The sequence below is a fragment of the Zonotrichia albicollis genome, chromosome 1 (genome assembly GCF_047830755.1).
Source record: "Zonotrichia albicollis isolate bZonAlb1 chromosome 1, bZonAlb1.hap1, whole genome shotgun sequence".
In the NCBI taxonomy this organism is placed as follows: domain Eukaryota; kingdom Metazoa; phylum Chordata; class Aves; order Passeriformes; family Passerellidae; genus Zonotrichia; species Zonotrichia albicollis.
Window position 1 is genome coordinate 31,355,091 of NC_133819.1, and position 17,978 is coordinate 31,373,068.

A 17,978-nucleotide genomic window follows, 5' to 3' on the forward strand; every position below is an offset into this window, starting at 1 on the left:
AGCTCAAACAGTTAAAATATTATAAAAGCCAAATAATAAATAAACTTTAATTATGGTCTTTAATACTTGTTGCCTGCTTAAAAGACTAATGTGGCTTTCTCTGTCTAAATTAGTCGAATGAAACTGTCCTTGAACTGCTAAGCAAGGACACAAAGCCAGGAAAATATAACAATCTTTGCTTTTAAAAGAAAGAAAAGTATTTTTAAAGTTTCAATTTACCATATATTACAGGTGACTAAAATAACTTTATTTCTATTCTATATTTTTGTGTTTGTGTAGGCTCGGGCTGGACGTACCACCATTGTGATTGCTCACAGACTGTCTACCATCAGGACTGCTGACACTATTGCTGGATTTGAGAAAGGTGTTGTGGTTGAACAAGGGACACACAGTGAACTGATGCTGCAGAAAGGAGTCTACTATTCCCTTGTAATGCAGCAGGTAAAGGCAAATTTACCTTCTCCATTTCACAAAGTTGTCAAATGGTTGGTGGAGTTATTTTCTCTCTATTTCCTGCATGTTATCCAGCTGGCAGCTGCTCAGTTATTCTAGTCTGGGCACCAACACAGGCTTGGAATTCTTAGGGGTTTCACCCATAAGTGTTTCATATTTATGTAATCCAATATGACAAAAACATAAGTGAGTTTAAGGCACAGACTGCATCGTTATGCATAACCATAGAGGTGTTAGATTCCAGGTGGATTCCATAGATGGCTTTAAAGGAAAAGAGGGGGACAAAATCAGAATCAAATAGTCTACTGCCCTGCAATTGCAGACTGAAATATATAGAAATATGTATGTGGCCTATAGACAGCTACAGTTACACAATTGAAACAGCAGTATTCAGGAGAAAAAAAGTCTTTCTTTCTAGTCAAAATGCCTTGCAAATGTATATCCTGAATTCTCACTAGGGTTGTACCAGTGATGTTCAAGATGATGGCACATCAGAAGATAGTGAAGGCTCAAGAGCTGAGAAATATGAGGAAAACATAAATCCTGTGGAAGAGTTGACTTTTCAAAATAATTTTGAAACCTCTGTGATACCAGAGAAAGGCAGCATACGAAGAAGATCCAGCAAATATAAGAGCAAGAAGAGTTCATCTAAAAATCCCTTTGGAAAAAAGAAGAAGCAAAAGGAGGTGGAGGTTGGTATCAGAACTTCAGTGTAGAATTTTAAGATGTAAGCATACACAAAAAACCACGTAACTTGGATTACTTTTCAATAGCTGTCTTTTATGCAACCTTTACTCAGGTGCTATTGCAGTCAGTACTCACCAGACTGAGGATAATTTTTCTTAACAAAGATCTTAATTTTAATGCTACTGAGTTGATGTAGAACTTGAAAAAAATTGCTATTGGTTTGTACATTTCTTAGTACAATTTAAGAGAATTATTTCAGTGATACAGATATTTTTAATTCTTTATTTTAATTCTATCTAATTGAAGCTAGTCATGAGATTTCATTTGCAAGGTTCTTTACTCCCAGGTACTTACTGTTGCAAATATTCCTGGATGATATAATCGCTGGAGTGTGCATACCTAAACTGAAGGCACTTTAGCGTATCATACTACATTTATGTCAAGCAAAAAACCAAAAAAGAATCGAATCCTTGACATTTTGAAGAGCATTTCCATTAAAAGAGATATTACTCTTTCTGGTTTAGTATACTTTTCAGTTTTGCAGGGTTTTTACAGATAAACAACTTGATTGACATAATCAATAAAAGTCATGTAGGAAGTTTAGAGTTAAGAAAAATTATTTTATTTCAAAGTTGAATAAAACTTGCTCATAGCAACAAAAAGAGCAGATTTCTAGTGCATTCTGGAACAGACTTGAGATGAGCAGCTCAACAGAAACTTGATTTTGTTTTCTATTTTGTAGTACTTTTTTCATGAAACGTACTGGAAGAGTGATTTAATATATTAAGGTTGCTTGCTTTTCTTGTTTAGTTTTTGGAGATTTTTGTCTGATTTCAAGACCTTTGAAGTGAAGAACTAAAATATAAATTCCAGAGTAAAACCATGAATTCTTCTAAGTCTGTGGAAATTAGGATCCCATCTGTAATAAATATTTAAAATAATTATGAAATCCTTAGTATGATTTTATCTGTAGATTTTTCCTCCTCTCTAAAATTCATCTTCCAGCTAATGAATATTTCAAATAGCAAGAACTAGCTGGACCCATTCCCATTCTCATATAAAATGTTGTATAACTTCAAAATACACTTTTTGGCTGTATATTAATATTGCTTAAGACCTTAGAGGAAGTAGTGGGTGTTCATGCTCAAGAAAACAATATTCATCACATTCAGAAAAAATGAAGTCAAACATCTAGCAGTTGTAATTATTTCAGAAAAAAAATCAGCCCACTTTTATAGTTGAGATTTAGCTGCCTTCATTCAGCATCTAAAAAGCAGGATAAAATAACCAGGGAGCTAGAGTAAATTGCTTATAATCCTGACTAATATTTTGCCTCATTTCTGATGCTTTCATTATTTACTTTTCCAGAAATATCCTTTGGAGGCATAAGCACTTAAATAAAGTGGTAAAGCAAGACAGAACAATTTTTGTGCCTTGAAAGCACAAACAGGCTAACTGACTCTATCAAATGCCTCGTTCCTGGCTTTGGTAATGATTCGTTGGATATAGTTTGCCAAAGGGAAAAATGACCTCTCTACCCAATTGTTCTACTGCCAGCCCACTGGCATTTAGCTGGACTGGAGGGGTCTCTGTCCTCTGAACTGTGAGATGTTCAGTCCTTTACAATGATTGAAATATTAGTTGCCATTCATGGTGACCAGTCCTATCTGACTTTCAGTGAACTGTCCTGGCCCCACTCCCCTCATGACTTAGCCTTTTGTTAAGTTTTTTGCCTACGCATTTTTACAGTGCAGTTCATGTTCTAGGCCATGAAACAGCAAAGCAGCAAATCTCCAGCATGTTTGCTTGATCTGAGTGCACAGAGAATGCTTTCTGCATTTTACCAAGACAGTTCACTGCTCAGGGCCTAATGGACACCCACTGTCTGGAGAATTTTATGTTCTCTGACTTTCCAAGGAAAGCTTACAACGTTTTTCCTGTAGGAAGAAAATCTCCCTGCTGTGTCTTACTTAAAAATCTTGGCTCTGAACAAACCTGAGTGGTTCTATGTACTGCTGGGAGTGATTGCTGCTGCTGTCATAGGAGCAGTCCATCCTGCATTTGCTGTTATATTTGCAAAAATCATTGGGGTAAGTTTTTCAGTTGTTTTTTTGTTTTTTTTTTTTTTTTTTTTTTGTTTGTTTTTTTTTTGTTTGTTTCTTTCTTTGGGAGTTTTGGGGTGGGGGGTGCGTTTTGTTTTTTTGTTTGGGCGGAATTTTTTTACAACTGGAAGTTACAGTCCTGAGCTTTCTTCATGCTCAACCACTCACTTCTTTCCATGTAAATCTTTGAGTGGGATTAACTCATATAAATACATCCATTGAAGAATGTTGAAGGGACTCTAGAAGCAGAGGATGGTGGAACTGTGTCTGACTAGCTGAGGAAAGGAGGAACGTTGATGGATCTGGGAGAACAAATTAGTACAATGTAGGTTAAATGGAAAGTTAGGCTATCTTTTGGGTCCTCAACAGAAAGTTGACATCAGACTGGTTTTAGAATCCAGGATACTTGCTAAAAGAGATTAAAGTAGGCAGACAAGCTTCTTGAGGTGAAGGCTGGCTTATGTAATGGATGCTTGTCTATGTACTCATTTTTGTGGGTTTTTTTTCTTTTCATAGGCTTTTCAAGAGACAGATCCAGAAAAAAGAAGTAAAAACACAGTATTGCTTTCTTTACTATTTCTTTTACTTGGAGTGATTATCTTAGTAGCATACATAATCCAAGTAAGTGTCACTACACTGAACTCTTAAAAGCTCTTACCTCTCCAGCAAGCTGCAGGTATAACTTGTATCAACACAATCTGAGAAGTAAAAAACCAATCAGAGCTTACAAAAATATGCACAAGTGCCAGGGTCTTCCTGAGATACATAGATTTAATGTTTACCTAAAGATATGGGTCCATATTTGCTCTTTGGTTTAAATAATCCACTGAAGGAAATGTTAATTCAATGTGATTGAAATCAAAGTTGAGGGTCTGGCCTTAAAAGTCAAAGTTAATACTGATATTTCTCACTATCAGGCTCTTGCCAAAGTAAGTATAAAACAGAGTCACTCTTTCCATTGCAAACAGTGCTTTTCATACCATCATGTAAATTCCATAATTTCCTGCCCTCTTAAAGCTTGCAGAAAGCACTGCATGCTCTTGGATCATAAAAATCCATCAGAATGACTGCTGTGAGTGAATGTTTCTGGTCACAGTCAGGGTAGGGAGCCCAATCACTAGACAGGTTGATTTATATTGGAGTGTTGCTCTCTGTGTGTGCAAGATTGACCAGAAAACTTTAATCTCCCTTTGCTTGGGTGGTTGTGATACAAGTGTGTAATATATAGATGCCTTCTTTGCTATGTTACTTCTTTTCTGTGAGAAAATCAAGCTTCAGGTTCAGGAATATGAATGATGCTTTTCCCAGGACATACATATTCACAGGGGGTTGCAGGTGTGATGGCTTTTGTTGAGCTTCTTGGTGTGATTGCTTTTGTTGTGCAGATTTATAAACAGTTACAGCATCAGATGAGAAAATGTGACTGGTTTTCCTCCCCCAGGGATTCATGTTTGGGAAGTCTGGGGAAACCCTAACAATGAGACTGCGCTCTTTGTCCTTCAGAGCATTACTTCAGCAGGTATGAATTAGGCAGTTAAGATTTTGAGAGAGAAATGGGTGTGGACAAGAACCTGTCTGTTTGTAGAAACATCTAAAAGGGATTGGTAAAGTGGTGATTGGAAGAAAAGAGAACCCGACCATAGCCTTTGCAAATAGAAGATCTTCCTTTCCTTTCTGTATGTACAAATCCTTGTAGGCCCCTTGCAACTCAGGGTATTCTATGATTCTGTAGCTGATGGGATAGATAATTTGTAAGAGAATAGTTAACCTCTTCAGGACCAAGGAATGTCTAAATAAATGGGGGCTATAATAAAAGTTTCTAAATAGGCATATTCAGGAAAACATCACAGCCAAGAACACTTTGATTACGAGCAATTAGATGTCCACAAAAGAATTGTATTTTTTAAGCATTTTCTTTTTGTTTACTTGGAGAGAATATTCAGAGAGAATATTCAGTTAGATATCCTGTTTTGTACTTTCATGTAATTTTTTGAAACAAAAATCAATATCTTTTCTTGCAGGAGATTGGATGGTATGATGACCAGAAAAATGCTGTTGGTGTTCTGCTAACTCGTCTTGCAACAGATGCTTCCCAAGTTAAAGGCGTATGTTGATTCTTTTATATGTATTTTTTAAACGTCTTTTTCCTTACAAATATTAAATTCAATTGGCAAGGAACTCCAAGATTATTTCAGAAAGCAAAGTAGGAAATCTACCCCACAGACTGGTAGATGCCTTTACGCAGCATGCTACAGACACATGGGAAATGGTTTCTCAGCTGGTAACTTACAACTATCAAAAATCCAGCTGATGTTCATGTACCTTTCATGTACCTCCCTGCAAGACTTTGGGCTAAATATATAACAACTGTCGAGCATTTCGCTGTGCAAAGTGATCTGCATATATGTTTGGACCACAGTCACTGGACCCTAGGTTTTTGCATCATCTTATGGGTGTCACCTGAATGCCACAAAGGGGTTGCATTTGCAGAGGATACAAACCCTTACTTGCCTGAAGGTGAGTGAAGAGAATTTTTCTTCCTATTGCCACAAAATGTGCTTCACAAACAGTAAGGAATAGACTAGAACAATTTAGAAGTGCCACGGAGGGCAATGGCCAAAGAAGGGAACTACTCAAGAAGCTGGTATAAGAGAGGTGGCCCCTGGACACTGGTGAGAGAATATGGCAAATTCTGCCCAGTTCCTCCAACTTCTCGCCTCACCCACAGAACCTGACAATCTGCCAAGCATTTCTGTCTCTTTGTGGGGAAAAGCAAATCCCTGAAGGACTTGTGGGGAAAGGTTTACTAGTGTATTTTTTCCCCTTCATATTTGTACATCTCTAATCCTTTAATCCCTACATTTTTCAGTCTCCATAGGTTTTTGTTTCTCTCCAGCCCGCCTTCATTGTGGATTTGCAGGGATGAAATAGTCTTTGACAAAATCTTTTAAAGTTTGTTTGCTTCAGTGGCAATGAAGTCTATCACTCTGTCAGAGCAGTAAAAAGGAGGGGTGCACACAGCTCCCTAACTACAAAAAACAATCCAATCAAGGCATGAATGGATCTCCAGAGCTACTGTGATGTCTGGAGTACCAGTAAGACAGTACTATGCCTCATACTGCACTGGTTGAAGTTTCCAAATCCATCTTTATATGCAACCCCTAGAACATATGGCAACAATTCACCTTGGCATTGGTTTAACTGTTAATATTTTAAATTGATGGAACAAGAAAAGTCTTTTCAGGGCAGGAAACCCTTTCGCAAAAGAAAGAAGAATATTTGCTTCCCACCCAAAGAGGTTTTGTTTTTACCACCATGTCAAGGTCTGGAAGATGAACTATTTCCACAGGACTATTTGCAGAAGTTCTTTCTGCAGATCAGAGCCCACCCGGATGCTGGATGCTAATAAACTCTCATTTTAAAAAGTTTTTTGTGAAAAGGTTATACAGGCTGGGAGGAGGTGAAAATTCTTCAGTCAGAGTTAGTCTTTCCTACTCATTATCCCACTGAGATAAAACATTTCTGCAGGGTGGCCTAATTCAAAGTTCTTTTCTCTAAGAACATAACCTCAAGTGCAGCAATGTAAGAAGCTGATGATGAATTTTTTTCACCACTGTTAGTGTGGAGGGTCTCAGTGGTTGGCTGCTGTCAGAACCAAGCCACTCTCGCCTACTGCTGGACATCGAACTGCCAACTCGCCCTACTCTCACAGTGGTCACAATTTTCTCTAACTTGGGTAGAGTGCGAAGTCCCAGATACATTTCATTTAACAACTGTCATATCCAACTCTCTAGACTACTAACACCTCTTGAAGGCCTGAATGCTGGCAGGTGTGAGGAATCTCTAGGAATGGTTACAGATGTTGGTGCATAATGCCCACACATGTGATTGCACCTGATTTCATTTTCCAGCCAAACCTGTGGCCTTGATTACAGCAATTTGAAGTTGTAATTTAAGCAACAAAAATTAAAAATCTAATTACATATATTTGGGGGGTTTCTGGGGTTTTCTTAGGCAACTGGAAGCCGACTTGCACTGATGACTATGACTGCCTTTACCCTTGTGACTGCCATCATTATTGCATTTGTATACAGCTGGCAGCTGACTTTGCTTATCCTGGCCTGCATTCCTTATATTGTTGTTGCAAATGCTGTGAATGCCAGCTCTATGTCTGGTCATGCTGCAGAAGACCAAAAAGCTTTGGAAGTGGCTGGAAGAGTAAGTTCTTCAGTTTTAACTACAGCGTTCTGTGTGAGATCACTTTTAAGGACAACACTGTAATTATACTATAGCTGACTCAATTGTCAAAGATAAATTAAGGGTATTGAGAGGAATATTTATATATCTTCAAGAAAAGCAAAATGCAGATTATGCAAACCATCTGCAAATTAGAATATAAAAATGCATTTGAAAGCCTCCATAGTGGATTTCTGGACTGGGGCAGCTTCTGCAGAAGCAGCCCCAGCACCGGTGCCTAGGGTGAGCAATGTGGCCCTGCACTGCTCTGCTGCAGCCAGAAGTGTTGCAGCATTGATGCCTTTCTATTCTGTCATAAAGGCAAGCCATTAATGTGCTCAAAAGTTTCAGAGTACTGCCTTCACTCACCTGATAGTGCTCTTCTAGGAGACAGAAGTAGTCCATGCAAAAGAGCAAGCTGTGTCCAGATTCCTAGTGCTTGTCCCCATTTTATTAAATTTGGTTAATTCATGAGGACCACAACCCATGGTTAGGAAAGACACTGCTGATGAATACTTGCATTGCTTAGGACTTTCCTTCATCTTCATCACTACTCTTAAACAAGCACGTTCTGATCTAAAATAATAAATGCTAGAGAAGAAATCAAGTGTTCAGAAGATATCTTGCAGATTGCAGTTGTAAGAGATTACCTCTTATTTGTTTAGATTTCGACAGAATCCGTTGAAAACATAAGAACTGTAGTTTCACTGACCAAGGAAGAAGCATTTTATGAAAGATATGTTGCTTGTTTGAATCATACATATAGGTGGGTTTTTTTTCTTTACAGTGCATTTTAATCTTTCAGATTTACTGTAAATACCTTTCTTGGAACCTAGCCAATATTCAAAAGACTGGAAAGAATATCAATAGTTGTTCATATAGCTTTGGAATTTATATAATCTCTGTATTTTAATATACATTGTTAAGTGTAGAGTGAAATAACGTTTGCAGGATTTGTCTTTTATAATGCAAACACTTAAGAAGCTGCATTCTCTGCATATGTGTTATAGAATATTTTGTTTGCCTACAATATGGGATATATGTTCACTCTATGTCAGTGTATTGCACTGATGCGACTTAGGAACTGACAGTTCCACTACACCCTTTATAGCATAAACAAGTTTTATTCCCCCCATATGACTTTGGAACCTTGAAAAGAACTTCATACATTTCCCTTGTTTGATCCACTACATCCCACTGTCTTTTCTCTACTGAAATGCATTTGAATCAATTCAGTTGCCAGATGTTTCTAGCTCCATTTTATTTAAATAAAATAGCCCAAAATCGAAATTACTTCTAATGTAAAAGAAGGAATTGAAAGTGATGTATTGCACAATCTGTCCTTAACCAAAATAGCGTTAAAATTCAATGTCTGGTGAACTGCTAAGAGCCTGGATTTGGGCAGGATGCTTGCTTGGACTGTCACGGGTCTGATTTACAGCTCAAACTAGAAAGGAGATTTCCTCTTCCTCTGAGAGCATCCTAAACAATGAGGACAGAGAGTTCACCAGATTCTTATTTGGTGTGTGTTCAATTAGCTACACAAAATGAAACGCTTCCAGAGGGATAGATTGAGAAATCATGGCATAGTCTAAATTCTAGTGGGGATACCCAGCAATGTGTCCATGCTCTGCTCAGATGGGATGAGCTGGTGGAAGCCTGCAGGCAGCTCTCAGGCAGGCTTAAGCCTAATTGTTTTCTTAATAAAATGGGTCATATGGGGTAGTTATTAATTATTTCATTTTAACTAACTGCTCTAGTGACCTGTCCTGCTATAAAAGCAAAGGAAAGGGATTCAATTTAACATGACTGAGGATCAAGGTTTTCATTGCATTCTGTCCTAAGGGAGGTTTTATGTCCTGAAGCCAGGGGCTCTTAGGGTCTGACAAGGATTGTTTGTGAGTGAGTGTGTTGTTGGCTGATTTGTTGTGGTTTTGAGGGTGAGCTGGATTGCTTGAAGATTTTATTCCAGAAGTCGAACCAGTGTCTGTTGTTTCTCTTTTACAAGTCATTTATGGAAAGTTTCTTCTTTTATCAGAAAATCTCTGAGAAAAGCTCCTTTTTATGGATTTACCTATGGAATATCTCAAAGTTCAGAGTACTTTATTAATGCAGCAGTCTTCAGATTTGGAGCATGGCTCATTGTTAAATGTCTGACCGACTTTGAAAGTGTCTTTATGTGAGTATACTTTATAAAACAAACAAACAAAAAAGATCAAAATTAGTACACAGTGTAGTGATTTCAATGCACGCAAATTATTTTATCAAATTACAGAGGTAATGGAGCATGGGAATCCAGGAATTCAGTCTGGTTGGAAGTTTTCTTAGGGCATAAGGGCTGTTTTGGGGAAAGGTGCTCCTTTGGGCAGTGAAACAGCAAAAGTGAGCAGCAAGCTCAGCACATTTACTTTGGAGAAGCCTTTGCCCTTTGACGTCCCTTCCAGGCAGAGGGTGTTGAAAAGAAAAGTGATATGATACTGCTGTCCAGCTATAAAGTAGCTATGGGAGCAAGCTGACCTTCCTAGTACTGGATGACATCTTGGAGTGTGAGGAACTCCAGAAATATCATATCCTACAGATGTTAAAAAGCTTTATTCTGAAGGTATGTTCTATGCAGCGGGAAGCAAATGCATTGTTCTACCTGGAATGAATCATGCTTTGTCCTTTGCTTTCTAGAGTCTACTCTGCTGTCATATTTGCAGCTATAAATGTTGGGCAGTCTTCTTCCATGGCACCAGACTATGGCAAAGCTCGAATGTCAGCTCAAAGAATCTTTCAGCTTTTGGACAGAAAACCTGTAATTGACAGTTACAGTGAACAAGGTGAAAAATTGGTAAGGATTGGTGTTATTTTGCATGGGAGCTTGGCAGGATCTTGGAGATCTGTTTCTATGGGGTTCTGGGTGTATTTTTTTGGAAGGAGTGTTCTTTTTTCACAGGCAAAAAATGTTGTAACAAACTAAATTAATAATTATTTTCAGCAATTGTATTCACAGGTGCCTATTTCTTAGGGTATCCCAAAAGGATGCTGAATTAGGCTGACATAATTTTGACCTGAAGGGAGCCTACAAGAAAGATGGAAAGGGACTTTTTACAAGAGCATGTAGTGATGGTATAAGGAGGAATAGCTTCAGACTGAAAGAGAGTAGACTCAGATAAGATACTCGAAAAAAGTAGAAAAGATTCCTGTGAGGATGGGATGAGTTGCCCAGAGGAGTTGAGCATATCTCATCCCTGGAGGTGCTCAAGGCCAGGTTGGATGGATCTCTGAGCAATCTGGTCCAGTGAAAGGTGTCCCTGCCCATGGCAGGGGGGTTGGAACTAGATGTTCTCTAAGGCCCCATCCAATCCGAACTATTCTATGGTTCTGTCAAAAGACAGACACTATATAGTGGCACTGACTTATTTAGGGACCATATTATTTCTGGGTTTCAGACAAAAGTGTATGGCCTTTAAGGTAGTTTTTTCTCTAAATGATTAAAAAAATACTTTTCATACTTTTCATTCTACTGACTCACAGTGTAAATGGCTTCAGCAAAACACTGATAATGTCACTTCAAATAAAAATTTTGTTGTCTTTGTAAGAGTTTATAGGAGAAATAAAATACTAATGAATTTTTCTAATTATTATGTAAATAAGAGAGATTAGTTCCTTTACAGACAGGCACTTTGCCAAAAGCCATCCTATTCCATCTGTGGAAACTTTTACAATTAAAAATGTGCTCTTGTGAAGTCAAAACAAGCTTAATGAATAATTTTAGTTTGCTCTAAAGTTGGGGGAGGAAAGACAACAAGCAAAAACCAATAAAAAGTGAAAATCAGAAAATACTCAAAAATCCCCAATGAGCCTTGTCATTAAGCAGCCTGACCTCAGCACTTGTCAAATTTCTGCATGTAATGCTTTCAATTTACATGTTCTGGAAGGATTACAATGGCACATCCAGGTTCATTTAAATTTAAAATTAACTTCCCATGTAGGTTTAGACAGTAGCTCCTACTTAGGAAGCCATAATCCAGTTTTCTATAACTTCAAGCTTATATACAGGATTTTCAGCCTTTAAGGTTCTTAGCATGCTTGCATATTTTCTTGAACTAGGCTTCTCTGACATTGAAAGACTTGGCAGAAGGTCTTCAGTAAAATAAAACTTAAGTGAAAACATTTTTATTGTAGACTGGAGTTAACTGCCAGTGATGACTATGACTTAATAAAGAAAATGTTTGAGTCCATCAAATTAGGTTATTATCTGCTGTGAGAGCATCGTGTTAGTGGTGCTGCTGGCATGTACAGGGGCTGGCTCATACCCCAAAGAGCAGGACAGTCTTGGCATGTCCCTGTTTCTTCCACTTGTGCCTAAATATCAGCCTGCCTTGGATGTCCAATTAACTATCACTGCTTTTTTAAACATAGCTTGTCCTTTGTGCTCGTGAATAACTGACTGAAGAATTTAGCTCTGCTATCTTAATCTCTGAATTTGATCTTGTGTTACGTTTGCTCAAATTGTGCTACCTGCAGGGTAAGATCAGGAAAGCAAATGACACAGTTTATATCACAAGAAGAAGTATCTCAATTAAATGTATTAGAAATGAAAAATCTGGATATTTTCTACTTTTCTTCAGAGGGTGGTTGAGCACTGGAACAGGCTCCCCAGGGAAGCTGTCACAGCACCAAGCCTGACAGAGTTCAAGAAGTGTTTAGACAATGCTCTCAGGCACATGGTGTGATTCTTGGGAATGGTGCTCCGCAGGGCCAAGAGTTGGACTCTGATCCTGGAGAGTCCCTTCCACCTCAGCTTATTCTGTGCTTCTGTGATACTCTTTTCAAAGATTAAATGAAAAATAGATACAAGAGATGCAGAAAACTTCTCCAGAAGGATGTAGTGACTTACAGATCATCCTATAACTAGCGATACCATGCTCAGTCCAATATGCCATTTAAAAGAATTTCAAAAGCACTTTTGAAAACACCTTCCCAAACTTTCTTGTATCTCTCACTATAATAACAAAGTCTTAACATGTGTTGTTATAGTTAAGGCTAATGAATGTTAATATGAGCATGTGAACTCTCTACTTCTTTTCAGAGCCATTTTGAAGGCAACATTGAATTCAAAAATGTCCATTTTGTATATCCAACAAGGCCAGAAGTTCGGGTTTTGCAAGGACTTAATGTGAAAGTTAAAAAAGGACAGACTCTGGCCTTAGTAGGAAGCAGTGGCTGTGGCAAAAGCACATCCATTCAGCTCTTGGAGAGATTTTATGACCCTGTGGAAGGACAAGTGGTAAGAATAGATTTGTGTGGCTATTAATAGTAATTAGATCTACAGAACTCTTTATCTGCCAAGGTTTCAGAGGCTTTTGACAAGCCTAGCAGTCCCTCTGTTGGGATGTCTTTTTTTAGAGGTGTGAGTTAGAGGCTGTGCCTCCAGTGGATCTGTGGATGATCCCCAAACCCCTGCCATTGCCTGCCCTGTGCATTTGCCCGCATGTAGCAGCAGTGGCATCCATGCTGGCACAATGTGCATCCTCAGGTCACAGATCTTGCCAGGGAAAGGAACAACCAGGTCTGGCTGCATTTCCTCCCCAAGGCTCCTCACACCCTGCTCAGACGGGGCATAACACTAATGTGTCTTGCTTGTCAGTGTGTAAGTTTTCTTGCTGATATGAACTAACACATTAGGGACAGATATATGCTTCAGATAACACAAATGTACTAGATGTCATTGTTTCACCAACAGGAGGTCCCAATGGACTTTTTGATACAACCCTTGTTAATGGGTATAAAAAGTGGAAAGAAACCTCCTTTGGAGGTTGCAAGATCGAAAGGCCTGCAGCTGAGGATATTTATTTTTGTGCTCAGCTTCTTAAGGGGCAAGGGGCAGCATTTACCATGAGCTTCCTGGTGCTTCTTGTGGTCATTAGGGCTGGAAGGACCACAAGAACCATATGTTATCTGCAGGTTGTTTCTGCTTGCTAGCAAATGGAAGCAAAACACAAAATTAAAAACTAATGCAAGAAAATATTTTGTCCATCCTGCTGGTTCATTTTCATTTAGCATGCAAAATTTTACCTGATTACATCTAATAAAATAACACATAATGGGCTTTGTCTTAGAATTCATGTTTCCTGTTTACAGCAGATATGTGTGGATGAGCTCGGTAGCCAGCTTGGCATCATGTTTCTCTTGATTTTTCTAGCTAGCAGATGGATTCGATACCAAATCTCTGCATTTACAATGGCTGAGGTCCAGGCTGGGCCTGGTGTCACAGGAGCCCATTTTGTTTGACTGCAGCATTGCTGAAAATATCCAATATGGAGACAACAGTAGGGTGGTTAGTCAGGAGGAAATTGAAGAAGCAGCTAAAGCAGCAAATATTCATGCCTTCATTGAAAAACTACCAGAGGTAAGAGACAGTGATCTTCTCTTCACAGTGAGATCATATACTTGGGATGATATAGAGATATCAAGGCAACACTCACTTTTGTTTTCCCTAATATAGTCGTCTTTATGTTTTTAAATGTCAGTGTGTTTCAAGCTTAAAATCCTTGTAATTTGTTAAAAAAAGCCAATGTTTTCATAATTACAGTGGTATACAACCCACAATATTGGGGGGGTGAGGAGAGGGAAATGAGAGAATGTTCTGCGTATAAGTGTTCATAATATTTTTTTTATATATTTTTCCTTTGACAGCAGAAACTCCTCAAGTTACTCTGATAAAAACATTTTATTTTTCTTTTAAAAATTTAGTAAAATAAAGTAGTCCATTTCTAACTGAATGGAAATGCACAGAGAGTCTTTCTTAATAAACAGAAAGGGGCAGTAAATCAGAAGTAAATAGCATGGCATTTGACATTCATGCCTGACAAGAATTTGGTTCTAACAAGGAAAAATGCTTTGATATCTTGCTTTCACTGTAGTTCAGGGTACCTGAAACTGAGGCAATAATGCTGAAAAATATTTCATTTTCATTACTACTAATAATGTTTGAGATTCTTTATTCACAGGCACTGCAACTTCAAATTCTTTGTGAATATGTCAGTAAGAATTAAATTGTTAGTTAATCTTATGAACATACACTCTTTGGATGCTTCCCTTCTGGTACCATTCAAGACCTATTCCAGCCTTTGAGGGAGTAAATTTTCAGACTGGCTATGAGTATGTGTGGCTGTATATATAATTGCTTGTACTGGAGATGTTTATAAAGCCTTAGCTTTCTTAAAACCACTTACACTATTCTTTCTTTCAAGATGAAAATGCTTAACTTTTATAGCTGTGAATAAATTTTATTTTTCTAATCTTCCTTCTCTAAAAGTATTCACTGGTGTTCTTTTTTGTTTGTTTAACACCCAGAAGTATAATACACGGGTTGGTGAGAAAGGGACACAACTTTCTGGAGGTCAAAAACAAAGAATAGCAATTGCCCGTGCTCTGGTTCGTAATCCTGCTGTTCTGCTTCTGGATGAAGCTACCTCTGCTCTTGACACTGAAAGTGAAAAGGTGAATAATGATTATTTTGTGAAATACTTATGCTCATGTACATGGCTAGTTGCTTTCTGTAGAATAAAATTAAAGAAAACATGCTACAAATGCTCAATTGTGAAACAAGTCAGGGGTATCACAGTAACTTTTCCACCTGAAAGTTTTGTATTGAGCTATACTAGAAAGATGTTTATATTTACTGAATAAAAAGTAGAAAAAACCTGACACTTTAAGTATAAAACTCCACATTGATCTGATATGCGTCAGTTGTCTTCCTATCAGATGTATTTAATATTAAATGCTGAATTTGTCTTCTGACCCAAGCTGGGAGCCCAAGAACCCACTTCTCCATGTCTCACATTTGTTTGATCTGGCTCACTGACCTCAGTGAGAAATCATGTTGAGTAAAGGTCTCCTGTGCGCACTGACATGTACATCTGTGGGGCATGTATTCAGGTGATAAGAGAGTGAGAAATCAAAGGTAGTTCCTAGGACAAGGGAAGGCTTTTTAAGTACTAACAGTATTGCTGTGTTCTCTGTGGACAGATTGTCCAGAAAGCGCTGGATAACGCCCGGCAAGGTCGGACCTGCATCGTCATTGCTCATCGCCTGTCCACCGTGCAGACAGCCGACATCATCGTGGTGATCCAGAACGGCAGGGTGGTCGAGCAGGGCACCCACAGCCAGCTGCTGGCCAAGGAAGGACACTACTATGCCCTTGTAAATGCACAAGTCTCTAATTAGTACTACTGAGTTGTTGGGTTTTTTTACTTTGTTTTGGATTTTGTAATGGGAAGACATTAAAATCTCTACAGAGGATTACTGTGACTGTGTTTGTGCTGACCGAGCAGGAGCTGTGCTGCAGCCTGGTTGCTGTATCCAGTGTAGCCCTTGGTCCATACATGCACAGGGATGAGCAGTGCATGCCCAGTGCTGGGTCACAGAAGAGGCACAGAGGAGTCCCAGGGACTGAATGTGTTGAGCAGTTTGGTGTGTGACATGCTCTGCAGGGTGACACACCTGGTGTAGCCTCACCCACCGCTCAGGTGGGTGCCCTGCTCTCCCTGTCCCCCCAAACCCTGGCCCACAGCAGCTGCCATAGGCCAAGGTGATAACAGAGTATGACAGCAGTTAAGCATCACGGATAAACAAAAAGCTGGTGCTTGTGATTGCTGTTTGGGTTTCTTCATCAGCCAGATGAAGTCATAAAGCCTTCTTTAGTTAAAGATGATAATCACTGAAAACTGAGATTCCAAAAAAAATTACATAAAAGAGAATATTGATGCATGAGTTTGGTTTTTTCCCCTACTTTCTGCCACATTTCTCATATTACTGTGCTTCACACATTTCTTGGATATTCAATACTCTAATTCAGACAATAATTATAATAGCTACAACCTTTCCATATCAAAATAAACTGCATAAAAGATACTATTGTTTTGTTTTGTATTTTTCAAATGCCGACCTAACAGAATTTAGTCATTCTTTGTATCCATCAAGATAATTTCAAAAGTTTTGTGGGGAGCTAGGATGGCATCTATTGGAGTGGAATCCTGTCAGCCATGTAAACAGCTTTTCTTTAAAATAAAGATAAAAGGAAAAGTTGTTTTCAATATAAGTTCCTTTCTTTTTAATAGGCATAATACTTAGAGTTATGGTCTAGTAGTGGACCTGATAGTGTCAGGTTAACATTCGGACTTGATAATTTAAAGGGTCTTTGACATTCTAAATGAGTTTATTATTCTATGAATAATTTCAAAAAATTTAAGTATTGGCAAAGCTTGTTTATACATGTGTTTTAATAATTTTTTAGTCCTCTGATATATTCCTCAGGGTGCTGCAAGACATCCTCCTTTAACTGTTGAAGAAAATGTACTGTGTCGTCAGAGTGACTCAGCAGCTGGGGTTTTTTGGCTGGTTAAACCCAATTGCAGCATTTCAATTTTCCAAGGCTTTGCGCATGGCTTTAGGTTAGCATTTATAGCCTGGAGCAACCTGCAGTACTTTATAATTTCCAGATTGCAGCAGACAAACTTACAGTAATTACCATCTCCTTTGCTCATTTCAATTATTTTCTGTTATCGGGATCTGCAAGGGGAATAAAACTCACACAAAAAAATCTGATCTCAGAAATGCCAAAATAAATACAGTTGTTCTCCCTCACAGTTTTTCTCAGAGACTGTTTCAAGAGGAATTTTTACTCATTCAGGCATCCCTCTTGTGTGATCTCCTAATTTTCTTGTGATAGGCACATGCTAAGAAACTGCTGCCCCTATTACATTTCCAATTATCTAATGTGGGCTCCAATTAATTCCCTTTTCCCTGTTTTGTTTCTGCACTGCAGTTAAAATTACAAGCACTAGATTTTGATTCACAGTTTTGAAAATAAAAAAGGGAAATAACCATTACTTTCCTTAGCAGTGGGTAATTTTTGCTCAATTCCCTTTCCCATTACCAGTCTCAATTTTTTTGGAGCTTTCCAGTAGTGCAGGTTGGAAACAGCTCCCCATTCTGAGGATCTTACCAGACCTCAACCTCTGTAACAGCCAGCCTGATCCTCGGGGATCTGAGGATGCTGCATTAATGGCCAAAGGGCTGAGAAGGTGTAAGCTGCTTTGATATCTCTTTTGTTCTGCCTCGGGGGCTCCATGAGCAGAGAGCACCCTTGGTGCCATGGAAGGAACCCTCTCCCTGGTGCAGGATCAGTGCAAACACCCAGGCCTTGGACGCTGCTGGGCCTGCCCACTGGCACACAGATTGAGCTGGGTCACTTTACTGACTCCATGAGATATAAAGAGATAAATATGTTCAGCTTCTAGGCACTAATAGTAAACTCTGTGTTCTGATAGTTTGTTTCAGACCATCCAAGTCACCTTCCTGGTTGGGTATGCCCATAGAGCTTGCAAACTCATTAAAAGCAGACCTAAATTAAGGGAGAAATGTATGTCAAAGCACTTATTTCAGGACCAGGGCCTATATATGATACAGAGATCAAAAGAATCAACGTTGACAGAGGATTTGTTGGCT

At 38.7% G+C, this 17,978-nt stretch overlaps 1 protein-coding gene across 8 annotated transcripts in view; it reads left to right on the forward strand.

Annotated features, from left to right (window-relative positions):
* The window catches only part of ABCB5 (ATP binding cassette subfamily B member 5), a 34,063-nt gene extending 17,681 nt beyond the window's left edge, over positions 1-16,382 (forward strand). For 6 of the 8 annotated variants that reach the window (XM_014274016.3, XM_074537101.1, XM_074537090.1 and 3 more), the window contains 14 exons: positions 280-441; positions 912-1,145; positions 3,084-3,230; positions 3,759-3,863; positions 4,684-4,761; positions 5,264-5,347; positions 7,257-7,460; positions 8,144-8,244; positions 9,517-9,657; positions 10,155-10,311; positions 12,556-12,753; positions 13,669-13,875; positions 14,823-14,969; positions 15,498-16,382. In XM_014274016.3, the coding sequence (XP_014129491.2) occupies positions 280-441; positions 912-1,145; positions 3,084-3,230; positions 3,759-3,863; positions 4,684-4,761; positions 5,264-5,347; positions 7,257-7,460; positions 8,144-8,244; positions 9,517-9,657; positions 10,155-10,311; positions 12,556-12,753; positions 13,669-13,875; positions 14,823-14,969; positions 15,498-15,695 (2,163 nt within the window). In that variant the 3' untranslated portion in view covers positions 15,696-16,382. Of the gene's footprint in view, positions 1-279; positions 442-911; positions 1,146-3,083; positions 3,231-3,758; positions 3,864-4,683; positions 4,762-5,263; positions 5,348-7,256; positions 7,461-8,143; positions 8,245-9,516; positions 9,658-10,154; positions 10,312-12,555; positions 12,754-13,668; positions 13,876-14,822; positions 14,970-15,497 lie in introns of those variants that run through there. The other 2 variants (XM_074537106.1, XR_012579462.1) reach the window with 2 other exon arrangements.
* The last annotated feature ends 1,596 nt before the right edge of the window (positions 16,383-17,978 follow it).